Raw genomic sequence first — 13,306 nt, 5'->3', positions numbered from 1 at the left:
TGACTGGTGGCAGAGGTTAAGAGCGCACTTATTTTTACTTTTGGAGTCCAAAGGCAACTGGCAGTTGGACCTGAGCGTTCTTTCTGGACCATGAGGGGAAGCATCTTCCCAGGGTGGCTCTTTCTCTGGCCAATGGGTGGGGTCAGACTGGTCTTTTCCTGGCTATAACATTCTTCTTGAGAGGCTGGAGATGCAACCTCCCAGTGGCCCTTAGTCCCCTGACCAATGGCAGCGGCCAGGATGTGCTTCCCTTTTGATCTTCAGCTCCAGGGCACATCTAGAGTGCTCGGACATTTATCAGGGGAACAACATCATTAGGAGTGCCCCCACCCCACCTGGGGACAATCCAGAATGGGTCCTCTTTAAAAATGATTAACTATGAAAACTGAATTGCTATGCTCCGAATTCATCCATTTTAAATGACCAATACCAAATTGGTGTGTGTGTGTGTGTGTGTGTGTGTGTGTGTGTGTCTGCCCATCACTTATTACTATATATTACACACAGATACTTGCAAATCCCTCCAAGACATTAAATATAAATCTATTTAAAAAATCATTCCTAACTGGGAAAAGTGATAGAGCTCCTTTACTTCCAGACCTGTTGATTGCAATCATTCTAGAGGTATTCTAAGTCTTCAATCTTACCTGAGTGAATCCAAGTTTGATCCGTCTTTGTTTGAAAGTCTTGGCAAATTGCTCAAGCTCCTCAAGATCACTGGGCTCCTCCAAGCTGGGAGTATCAATTCGCTTTGGTGTTGACTGGCTCTGTGGAAGTGGCTGAATAGGGGTCGCTGCTATTGTGCGTGTTGGGGTTGCTGGCTGCTAAGAAATGTGAGATCACAAATGTAGAGCTAAAGCACGATTTCACTTCATAAAAAAATGAAGCTACAACATTCCTGGTTCATAGAGTTTGCAACGGATGTCATTAAAGACTAGCAATTACTACTATGTCCTAGCAAATGTAGTATTTATTTATTACATTACATTTCTATACTGTACAATAGCCGAAGCTCTCTGGGCAGTTCGTAACAATGACATTACATTTTATTTACATTTATTTCTAAAAATAACCACCTACAATCTAGAGTACTGTCAAAGGGATTTTTTGCTTAGTAAGGCAATTCCTAAAACAACTAATTTCATAAGAGTTCCTTGATGCTTTACAAACAAAGTGCACTTTCTCCACCAACTTCCTCACAATGCAAAGGAAGGAATGACTGAACCAAGGAATGTCATGTTCAAACAAACATGGGATCTTCTAGTTTAGGTGTACACTTGCACCTTCAGTGAGGGGGTTGGGAAGGGAAGGGAGAAATGTCCAAACAACCCAAGAGGAGAAACTTGACCCAGTTTGCACGATCAAAGCAGTCCACCATGGCTTACTTAAGCCATGGTAGGCTGCAGTGCATGCCGGGTGGGATTTGCATATTCCATGACTGGCCATGGTGTCTTGTGTTGTGCAAACCTAGGGACCGTGGGTCATGCTAGGGTGGATAGCAGCTGCATCTAACCTCTCTGAATGTGTATACCTTTTTACTGAAAAGTTCTATTTGAGATACTGACCTGGTTCGCACATAATGAGAAGCTGCCATGGGTGAATTTCCCTGCAGGGCTTTTTGTTGCGGTGGTGGCCGCCATTCTGAATATTCGAGCTACAGTGGGGATGCACCGTGGCTTATCATTCCATGCAGACCTGGTGAGGGTAGGTTGTTGGGGTGGTTAACAAATCACCCGTAACCCTAAAACAGCCCATAGGTTCTGGGTGGCTTATCAACCACCACAACAACCCACCCTAGATAAGCTACAGTTTATGCCCACTGCAGCTTGAATATTTAAAATGGCAGCTGACAAACACGATGACAAGCCCAGCAGGGAAATTTTCCAGTAATTTCATGATACTATAAAATGTAGTCTGACACATGTATGAACTGTCCATAACCTGCCACAGACAAAGTGAAAATTTATTTCGAAATTAACAATGACTTCTCAAGAGAGAGATCAATACCCACTTATAACTAGAAGAATGAGATCAGCTACTTTTGGTAAACATCATAGGCTAAATCCTTCTAACCTATTCCCACTAAGTAGGAACAAGCAGCGAAAAAGAAAGAAGGCTGACCTGAGAGGTGAAAGTGATGCTTGGCTGAGACTGCAGGAGGTTGGCTTGGCTTTGCTGAGGTAGTTGCGTTAAGAGATTCTGCGCTTGCAGGAGACCTGAAAGAAAGAAAGAAAGAAAGAAAGAAGGTGCTAATAAGCAAATTTACATAAATGTTATTGAGCAGCATGTTTTACTGTAGCATGACATCTTGTGGGAACACTATGCACATTTCCTTGGGTACCTTCCCATTGCGGAAAGAAATCTATTTCAGGCAGGTGTATTATTATACTTATAAACCTTCCCATTGTGGAAAGAAATCTATTTCACCCCCACCCCCCAAAAGAACAATTGAACTAGAGCAGAGAAAAGAATATTAGTTTAGCTACAGGAAGTCATTGTGCTCTTGAAGCAGTAACTAGTGCAAAACATTACATGACTATGGCATCCATTATTTTATGCAGTCTCTAGACAGTATAACAAGTGGGACAGAACTGGACAAAAGGAATGCTTCATAGCTAGAGTCTTTTAGCCCAAATACAGGCATCAAGGAGGTGGGGGTGGCAAAGGTGGTGTTTGTACCCTCACTGTTGTGAAAATCACCCACACACACACACACACCAATACAGTGCTGAAGAGAGAACTACAGTGAGGTTTTCTATTAAAGGAAGCTATGACTGAAAGCTTACTAAATATCATAAACCTTACATCAAAATATTTTGGTCTGCTTTGTACACTTTGGGCTCTTTTAAACGTAAAACTAAACTACAGTTAAATGTTGTGTCAAAGTGCCTGCTTGAGCCCTGGGGTCCCTCTCTTCCTCCATCATAGGCCTGAGGAGACTGGAAGCTCTTTCTTCAACTTTTGAACTAACCATTATGTCTGAACTTGGGGGAACAGTGATTAAACTATGATGAGTCAAAACAAGCTGAGATCAAACAATGGTTTTTCACCCTGGCTTGTTCACTAACTATAATTAAACCAAATGCAATTCTCCAAGTTTTTAATGTAATGGGAAACTATAGGCATTTTAAAAACTAAAACAGATGCTTCAGATCTCCTCCTCTTAGCTTTACCAGAGGAAAAGGAGAAGCATACACACCCAAGGTTCATAAAGGGTGATTCACATGTTAAACCATGATTATAATTATGTCCAAACTGATCCTGTGTTTCCTTTTAGTAAAGGAAATTAGTACCAAGCCATGTAAATGTTGGTGGCGAAAGTAATCACAACCCCTTTTCTCTAGAATTCTCATGGCACACTTAGAAGCAGTAGCATTTGCTGAGGAAATACCCACTCATCTACTCAGGTGTTAAGGTCAGATGGCCAAAACCCAAGTAGATGAAGCTGCTGAAAAACCACTGAAATTTCAAAGAAATTTCAACTTAGTACTGGCCAGAAAAAAATGCACCTGTCACACGTCTACTTTGGAAGTGCCTTCCTTCATCTTCCAAATGTAAGAACAAATGATGCCATCAAGATTTTCAGCCCCATTCCTCAAATAGGAGGTCATCTTGAACCAGATGGCGACCTGCTTATCATTTAATCCTAACAAAAACGATCATACTTGTTTCCTACTAAAATGTATTATATCTGAGTACTGAATACCTTTGATTGGTGCTTTGCCTGTAACAAAATGTCTTTAGAGGATTTCTTGAAAATAGAGAACAGAAATCTCTCTAGGCACTTTTAGAAAAGTCTTACCCTGCTGCCCCTGCGGTGTTTGTGAGATGATGAACTGTGCTGGTTGCAAGTTGGTTGTTGGATGCACCAACACAAACTGTTGCAGGTTGAGATTCTGTTGTTGGAGCTGCTGCAGGTGCTGCAAATCCTTCAAGAAGCAAAAGGTATTAAGACATATCCAGACCTAAACATTCACACCTTCTCCTTCAAAAACAAAACAAATCCCTTTGAAAAAGGAGGAGGGTCTAAAGTTCTTATTCCTAAATACAGTACATATGAAGGGCACATCAGACATTGAACCAAAACTCACTACACAGCCTAGAAAAATGATAGTAACCCTGGCCAAAAGGAAAGTCTAGACAGAAGGTTATGGGTCTCATCATCACTTCTATTGTAAAACTCCTGAGGTTTTATCATATTTATTAACAGAAAAAAATCCTCAGCATAAGGGCTTCCCACTTATTTATACAGGGGCTATTAATAATGGTGTGTGTGTAAACATGGATCTATATGGTGTTTGGGCAGTCACCAAAGTCAATCTGTAATCATGGTCATGTTTATCTATTTTACATATTGCAGAATTAACCTTGGGAATTATACTGACTGGATGGCCTATGCAAAGGGTGAAAAGAGGGCTACAAACACTACTATATAGTTCAAAAACTTTCTAGCAACTATTCAGTGGTCCCCATTATTTTATCCATAATTCCTATAGAAGATTACTTGGGGTGACTACAGGTCAAGTAGGTTGCATATGTAAAACCAGTTAATGCCACTGGTTTAATCAATTGACCAGGGTAATCAATTATTCAAGAACAGTCCTATTAAAACAAAGAGTTATTTAAATAATGTGTTTACAGTGGCACTTCAAATAAGCAAAGCGGGACTCTGTTTAAAGAACAAATGACTAATGAAAGCCTTGCAGTGGAAAATGTTGCAGGGCTTTAAAAAAATCTACTTTCTAGATTATATTCTTATGTCATCCTTCTCCAAGGATGACAAGAGCAGCAAACATGTTTCCCCCCTCATTTTTATCAAGAATCCTATGGAGTCGATCCAGTCATCCAATAAGCAGGGAACTGAACTTAGGCCTCCCTGGTTGAATTCCAGCACTATACTGGCTCTCAGCTTTCAACTGGCTCCTTGAAAACTCTTGGAAGAGTAAACCTGGTTCAGTCTTAACAGGCAAATCATGATTTGGCTTTGTTAAAAGGCTTCATGCGTTCTCTCTCGCTTTGCATACTTTGACTGTCCCCCTCACTTTCCGGTTTGCATTTACTATAGTTTATACCAAACCAGAGTCAGAAACCCACTTCAAACCATGGTTTCCAATTATGGTTTGCAGATACACAATCATTTGCCCAATTTGGATGTTATAGCAAATTGTTATCTGCGCAAGTTAGGAAGTGAGGAAACCAAGTGGAGTGCGCAAGTAGAAGGGGAGGAGTGTTCAAACACGAAGCCCATTCAGGGAACTATTTGAACCAAACGTAAGTGTCATGCCTATATTGGATACATAAAAATTGTCGTTTTCTGTAAGAGGGATGTGTAGTCTTTGAAAGTCAGAGGACCAAGCAGACTGTGCAGCCACGGTACTCAAAACACAGTGTCTTGTGGGCCCTCATTCAATTGCTCTGTGGATCAGCACAAAGACAAAGTATTTGGTTAGGCCAAAGCTATTAACAGCCTGAAAGACAATTCTCACCTGTGCAATTTGTATCGGCTGAGATAGAGGGATCTGTGTCATGGGCGTTGCAGCAGAAGCTGAGATGGTGGCGCCTGCAGCATTGTGCTGCTGACTGGCTGAATGCTGCACTGCAGCTGCCAGCAACTGTGCCTGTGCCTGTTGTAGCAATAATTGCTGCTGGGCTGGTGTTAACGTGAGCTAGAAACAAGTTTTAGGACAGTAGTTAATAGCATGAAGAATATTCCCCTTTGCAAACAGCACTATTTATTCCTGAGCAACTTCCATCAAACAAGCCACCCTATAGAAAGAGCAGCTGTCTGCACCAGGTAAGATAGAAATCAACCTCTGCAGCTAATTTCACATCATTGAAATGGTACTGGCATAAGCATTGTGACCATCGGTACCACTGGGATTACAGGAGCTTCTCTATGGCTCTGCTTCAAGATTAATGTGAAAAAAGTAATTAGCAAGCAAGCAATGGAAAGAAACAGAACTGACAGGAAATAGCAAGCAAAAAGAACAAGCCATCACTGACAGGCTTTGAAAGGAAATTTACACCCACCAGAAGCACAAGCGATTAGCCAGATGAATGAGAAATAGCAATACTGGCTGTGGTTACCAAACAAACTGATAATACTCCAGCTGCTTCACATTAGCATGAATCCCTGCCATGTTCCATCATCTCCATTATGCCTTAAGATATAGCCGAGGAACATGTGCACCATTTGTTCCCCTCCAAGTCACCCCCCCCTCTCTTTCCGTCTGCCTTTTTGTTTTGATAGGATTGAGCTGGTAGGTTGACATCTCTGCTGGTTTCCAAACACACATTATCTCTATGAAACAGGTGGCATCAGGCTCCCTCCGCTACACAAATATTCTTTCCATTCTCTGTATTGAGAGATCCCCTAGCATCAAAGACATGGCTCTAGTCTCAATGTAGCAAAGAACAGTTAGGCAAAATGATAAATAACGTATTTGGATAGATTTTTAAAGATTTTTCTCTGTGTACACATACCCACACTCATTTGTTCCAAGTAAAAGCCATGAAGAATTATATTGAGATTACAGTAAAAGCACACTAAGTATGGAAATCAGTATTTTATATAATTTGAATGTGAAAAAGCTGCCATTAGTTGAGAGGCACGGCCACTCGACATAGTTGCTGGATGGATCTCAGTTCTAACTTAGTACAAGATAGCTACCTTGGAATAGGACAAAATTCCAAATAGCCTTTTAATTTGCAGCTGACATTCTACTTTCATAGATGAAACTATACGGGAAAGCTTCCAATTTCCTCTTTATATTTCAAACCTTTAAAATACCAGAGGTGATGCATTAGTTTACTCTCCAAGTTGTTCTAGCATACATTTTTTTCAACCAAAACAAACACTGACAGATTACATAAAGAGCTCTCATCCCATATGAACTTTTGAAAAGTAGATCTAAAAGCTCATTTTTGTGTATGCAAAAAAGAATTTGACCAAAACAAGGAATCCAATGACAATAACAATTACACTTTGGTAAAACTATTTCAATAGTTGGTCTAAAATTCATAAATATGCCCATGACTTTATCCTCATATCAGAGACACTCCCGTATTTCTTTGATTGTAAGACGCCATCGATTGTAAGATGCACACTAATTTCAGTACCACCAACAGAAAAAAAAAAACCTAAGACACACCCGCGATTCTAAGACGCACCCTATTTTTAGAGATGTTTATATGGGGAAAAAAGTGCGTCAGAATCGAAGAAATAGGGTAAATACTTTCCTCCTCACTCTGAATATGACATCATTGACTTCGGCAAGAATGTATCAATACTGAAACTCTGACTGGTCACAGAAAAAAAGCAAATATGTAGCAAGACAGACTTTATTTTCATAAAAACTAGTACGTAAGAACAAATTTGTTACAATTTCTTGACAGCTTGGATCAATATGCTCTATCAAAATTGTACATTTCTAAAGTCATCCTTCTACTCCTCTGCAAGGTAGGGAATGACTGTCTGATGATAGTATTTATTTATAAATGTATTTTTATGCCATCTGTCTTGAGACAATCTTCCATTAAAGGCAGGTTACACAGTAATAATCACCATATTTAAAATGAAAACTATAGAACTTAAAAATGAAAAAAAATCACCTCACCTACAATTAAAACGTTTCAAACTAGCTGACAAGAAATGTAAGAAAAACTGTCCTAAACCGGAAGATAATGTTTACCTGAGTTTTAAAAGACAACATTGTCAGGATTACTACAGCCTTCCTAGACAGAGTTCCATGAAGTTGAATTGCAACAGAAAAAGCAGCATCTTTGCCATAGAAGTTAACATTTCTCACAGTGTGGGGGTATAGTGCAAGGCCTTCTGCCACAGATCTCAAGGTATGTAGCGGGAAAGGTATTCCTCCAAATAGGCTAGACTTAGGCAGTGTAGGTTTTTAAAATATCAAAACCAGGACTCTGAATTGGGGTTAGAAGCCAACAGGATTATGGAATATCACAATCCACAGCATCAAATGTCATTGAGAGGTCTAGAAAAAGAAATACAGAAGCTTCCTCTGGTCTCTCTCTAAATACAGATCATCAATAAGGGCAGCCAAGGTGGCCTCAGTCCCATGACATGGTTAAACATGACTGACATGGTTAAACATGACTGACAAATATAAATCAAGAATATTAGTTTCATCCAGATTTGCCTGAAGTTATGATGCAACAATCCACTTTATTACCTTTTAACTGGTTTATTGGCTAATGTAACAACATGAGATGGTGACTCATTACAATTCACTTGGGCTCATCTTACCCCAGTGATCTGTCCTCCGGCCAGCATGAGCTGGGTTTGGGGTATGGCCGCCTGTACTGAAGGCTGCTGGGTAGGCTGGCTTGGCTGCTGACTGTCACCCGATTCTTCATTGGATTTAGACTAGGAAAGAAATATACATACCTTTGTAGAGCAAAGCAGGTATTAAAGGAGAGACAGCCATTTTCATATTCTATTGTAAATTGCTCCCCTTCCCTTTTTGATTAAGTGAAATCAGTAAGCTCAACCCCCCCACCCTGTTTGCTTTTAACAAATTGTTTTCAAAGGTAACTGCAGATAAAGCAAGGGGAATTATTTGCTACTATATCAAAGAAGCCAATATTACCACTTATTAGAACGAAAGGAAAAAATCCAGAGTCATGTTTAAATTATTCTCTCAAAATAGTCACTCAGTTGGAGAGACTCTGAACATCTAGGACCTTCAGCTCCTCTTCTTCCTCAGACACATACATAGCGGTTTCAAGTTAGTTCCCCACTTAGTACTGCAGTGAGATATTTTAAAGTGTTAAAGAAGAATCCACTTCCGGAATCCAAAGCTTCCAGGCTTTCCCACTCATCACAATGCTACAGACAGATGTGCATGAACACCTTTATTGAGAGTGTGGGGCTGACCACGAGAAAGCCTGCTGTCACCAAGAACATTAAAACTTTGTATCAGAGAAGTACATTTTCTTTGTATCTATCTATCTATCCAGTATAGGATTTCAACTTAAACACAGTACTAGCTTGAAAAAATGATATACTGAGTTGCATTGGGGGGACGGGACAGGACAAACTCTCATAGTATCTTGTCTCTTAAGTAACAGAAAGTTGATATTTATATAGGCAAGCACAGTTCATTTATTTAAAACAATTTTTTAAAAGGAGAAATTAGTGCAGCCATGAGGGAGGAAATGCAAGCGAGAAAGCACATGAAAAGGGGGAAAAAAACAAGAAGAGAGGGTTTGTGCTAATTAAAACTGCTTATGCAGAACATTAAAATTCTGCATAGATTTGCATATTTTTCACCACCTGTTTTGGGGACTGCAGAGCAGGCTAATTAACATAGAGGCTCTGATTAATTCTGCCAGTCATTGAGAGATAATTACAGTACAGGACTGTAAACATTCTGCACTGGAGATATAGCCTGTTTGCCAACATCTCTCTCAGGGATTGAAAGTTTACCATGGCAACCAAGGCAATTTTCAGCCTCTCTCTTTTAGAGAGGAAGGTCACTATCTCTCCTCCTTTCAAAATTATCATATGTAACTAGGTGCGAGTTCTAGGGGCTTCAAGAATGCTCTATTCTAGTTCCTTAACACTCATACAGAATACAGCTACTTCACAATAATACTGTATTCCTTCCCCTACTGATGCATTGCTTGAAGGTTTTTAATGAACGAAAGTAACCAGTACATCTTAATGCTAGAGTGCATCATGTAGCATACAAAGCTTGAGCAGTCAGCTGTATTTTACAATGAGCAATGAACTGCAACCAGTTTTAAATTTTGACTTTGACTATTTACTATTATATTTAGAAAAACTACCCAAGGGATGAATTATAGCAGTGTTTACATTTTTTTTAATTATCACCCACTCTACGCAGTTTTCACAACAAAGGTCAACAGGACTTGGTTTTGTAATACGACATGAGAACTACTTCAATAGATCAACAATACTAATGCACTGAACAATATTTGTTAATGTATGCTGAACCATCCCATTAGTATAGTAACTGATAATTCTGATCCTCACCTGTACATTTAAGGACTGGGCAGCAGCCTGTAAACTTGATCCAGGGAGCTGAACCTATAAAAATGATGTTGCATTTTTTTAAATAATAACAACCACAACCACAACAACAGGACTACAGAGAATTAAAAGAGCTGCACACAAAATTTCTCCAACTTTCAACTGAAAGGTAATGAGAATTTTTGGAGATAGTTTAAGGTAATGGGTTGATTCATACTGAATACTAAACCATTGTTTGACCTAACCATAGTTTACACACCAAACCCTCATTAATGTTCCAGAGACACAGGAAAATGATGCTTAGGGGAGTTTCCTTCTGCTTTCACTGAGAATCACTGGATGCCAAACAGTGGCCCTCAAAGGCAGAACATCCCAAATAATGATTTGTCAGTTCGGCTGCAACACTAAACTATGGCCCTAAACTGTGGCTTGCAAATCAGCTTCCAAGTGTGGCTTTGGATCCTTATTTGGTGGCTGCTCACAAGTCAGGATTTGGCAGTTGGGTATTGCTTTAGGCATCATGACAAACCATGGTTTGGTATTCTTTCTAAACATCTTGCTGTGTAAAACACCTCCAGGTGGTATGTTAACTTTGATCGAAGAGAGCATTTGTTTTTTATGAATAGAAAACTTTTAGTTTAAGGAACAATCTGAGGTTATCTAGATTGTTAAGAGTGACTTCGACTTTTTATTTACTTTACACAATGGAAATACAAACAAATATCCACAACCCAATGCTTCTTCTCCATATCAATGTAAGACTATGTAGCTTCTGCAAATTAGAACAATGGCAGGCTGTTAACTATGGCTCTTATAGAATATGCAATAACTAACTACAGCTTGTATCTAATTCACAACTTGCGGTTGCTTCACATGCTACTTTTTCTTAACAGAGAGATCACTTTTCATGCAGCTGTCTCTCTAATACCTGGGGAAAGAGATAGAACCTCACTATATTTTTCACATATTATGAGGTACACACTTTTTCAGAACTGCTGACTAAGCAGACTTACCTATTTGTCAAAAAAAAAAAAAAAAAGCTTGTGAACTGGCCTAAGTTCTACACTTCCATAAAATATCAAGGAGAAATTAAAAACACCCTAAATGTAACATTGTATTCAAGGAACACATCAGTTATAAATGGCACCAAATCTTTACGACACTAGCTAATTCCCAACAATTAAATATTAAAAACAGAGATGTAGCATAATATTGTAAAAAAAAAAATTCATATAAAACTCAGAATTCTTCCATAGTTCATGGATATATACTCTTTTCAGGAACTGCATAAGAGCCATGTCATGTCCTTGCTCAAACAAGGTAGCAGATGAGAGCCATGTCAAGTGTGACAAGATGACAATATCTTTTATGAAAGGATATTCCGAAACAGATGTATCATATATTCTGTATTACAAGTGCTACAACATAGTGCTGGGAATTGAACAATATATCCCACATAGGAACACTAACCTAAGCAGAGGTACAAATCAAGGAAATATTCTGTTGCCAATTCAAGTGTTTCCTATATTTCTGGGTTGGATTCTACAAGATTACAAACTTGCCATCTGTCACTAAGCAGACAATTTGTCTCCAAAAAAGCTCCTATCTCCAGTGCCAAAATCCAGTTTAATCTGCCTGCCCAGTAGTATTCTGAGATAGCAGCCATATTAATTAGAGAAAGGCTTCCAAAGCAGCACTATGCACAGCTGTCTTAGAGAATTGGCTAGGTTAAGACACTACCATTTTTTTGGCTATTTCAGCTCTTTTTGTAGCATGAGCTTATGAACAAATGTCTCTTAGGTATAGCTTGCAAACATATAAAAGCCTGTTTAACCAAGGTCTGAACTCAATCTGCTCCAAAGCAAAAATGTTCTGATTAGAGTTTAAATGATGCCTTGCAGAATTAATCTAGAGTAAAAATGCTAGCCATGTATGGCAAGATAAGGTGACTTCAGTTGTGACCATTCAGAACTGCCAATTCAAACTAAGCACGTAAAAAAGCAGTAGCCACTTCAAAAGTTCAAGATTTCTTCACGCCAGAGATTTTTTTAAAAGTGTAGCGTGCTCCATTGAACAACCTACACCTGCACTGAAGCCAATAGTCAGAACCCTACTCAGAATCCCTTTCCCAATCTATATAGCTTCTTAAGGTGTTCTGTAAACATTGAAGTTATTTTTTAAAGTTCAGCCAGATGTCAAATTAAAACATGGAATGCTTAGATTTGCAAGACAATTAAGCAGTTTTGCAAATTCGTCCTCCAGAGCAAAAGAATCTGAGAACAATTTGAGGTATTTGTGGCCTGCTGTCTTTGAAAACTCTCTAGCTAGTGGCTGTGAGCATTCTTGGCTTTAGTAAAAATGAACCACCCATGTTCACTGGCTCAGCTGCTGAGGTGTTACAGAACTCTTGTGGATGTTTGTTAAATTTATCTCCTGGCTAGTTGTTTCAGTGCATATTGTCCAACCCAGCATCACCACTCACCAACTTGACTACTGCTGCTTTCTCCCTTTATCCCCCCCCGCCAGAGAATATTCCATTGCATCCTAGCATTAATGAGCATTACAAAACCCAAAAGGCAGATGAAAGGAGAAAACTATGCAAATATTTTATTTATTAAAATATTTTTATCCTGCACATTGCATCATCAGGAATCTCCATGACTGCTAACAGCAGTATCAATAAAAACTATGAATAAACCTCAAATTCATAGTGCAGCCCAATAAAGGAATAAACAATTATAATAATGACAGAATGAAAAGTTTTGATTACCCAAACCAAAAGTATAATGAAATAATATTGTTCTTATCAGCTGTTGAAATGTCATCAAAGGGAGTGTACATGCTTCCTGGGGCCAAGAATTCTAGTTTGGGTGACACAATGAAGAAAGCAACAATGCAATTACACTTCTGCCAGTGGCAGGACATAGAGCAGGACCTCCTCTAATGGGCCAGCAGGATCATGCTGAAGAGGTGGTCCTTTAAGCATCTTGACACCAAACTGTTTAGGGTTTAAAAGTGAAAACCAGCACTTTTAACTGGTTCAATACTAGAGCCAACCAGAGCAAGAGGCATGTTTAAGCCCCTAACCCCATACTTTTCCTGTCTCCCATAGAAGTAAATGACTACCATTCCTTCCTACAGGAAATAGTAAAGAGAAAACCCATTTTGAGACAACCAATCGGCCCACTACTGGACCTGTAGGGAAGAAGTGCATTCCTTTCCTTCTGGCAATTCCAAGGTGGTGATTGATAGGCAATAAGATGCCGATGTTTATGACCACCTCAT

General features: G+C 39.3%; 1 protein-coding gene across 5 annotated transcripts in view; it reads right to left on the bottom strand.

Moving 5' to 3' along the window:
* POU2F1 (POU class 2 homeobox 1) overlaps positions 1 to 13,306 on the bottom strand; it is a 121,448-nt gene that overhangs the window by 16,989 nt on the left and 91,153 nt on the right. For 3 of the 5 annotated variants that reach the window (XM_063126796.1, XM_063126797.1, XM_063126799.1), the window contains exons 4-9: positions 10,025 to 10,078; positions 8,273 to 8,392; positions 5,487 to 5,666; positions 3,803 to 3,929; positions 2,122 to 2,216; positions 648 to 821 (exon numbers count right to left, since the gene is read on the bottom strand). In XM_063126796.1, coding sequence (XP_062982866.1) covers positions 648 to 821; positions 2,122 to 2,216; positions 3,803 to 3,929; positions 5,487 to 5,666; positions 8,273 to 8,392; positions 10,025 to 10,078 — 750 coding nt within the window. Of the gene's footprint in view, positions 1 to 647; positions 825 to 2,121; positions 2,217 to 3,802; positions 3,930 to 5,486; positions 5,667 to 8,272; positions 8,393 to 10,024; positions 10,079 to 13,306 lie in introns of all 5 variants that reach the window. The other 2 variants (XM_063126794.1, XM_063126798.1) reach the window with 1 other exon arrangement.

Source organism: Elgaria multicarinata, chromosome 5, assembly GCF_023053635.1.
Source record: "Elgaria multicarinata webbii isolate HBS135686 ecotype San Diego chromosome 5, rElgMul1.1.pri, whole genome shotgun sequence".
NCBI lineage: Eukaryota > Metazoa > Chordata > Lepidosauria > Squamata > Anguidae > Elgaria > Elgaria multicarinata.
The sequence above is the reverse complement of the archived record's forward strand: the minus strand, read 5'-3'. Positions and strand labels throughout refer to the sequence as shown.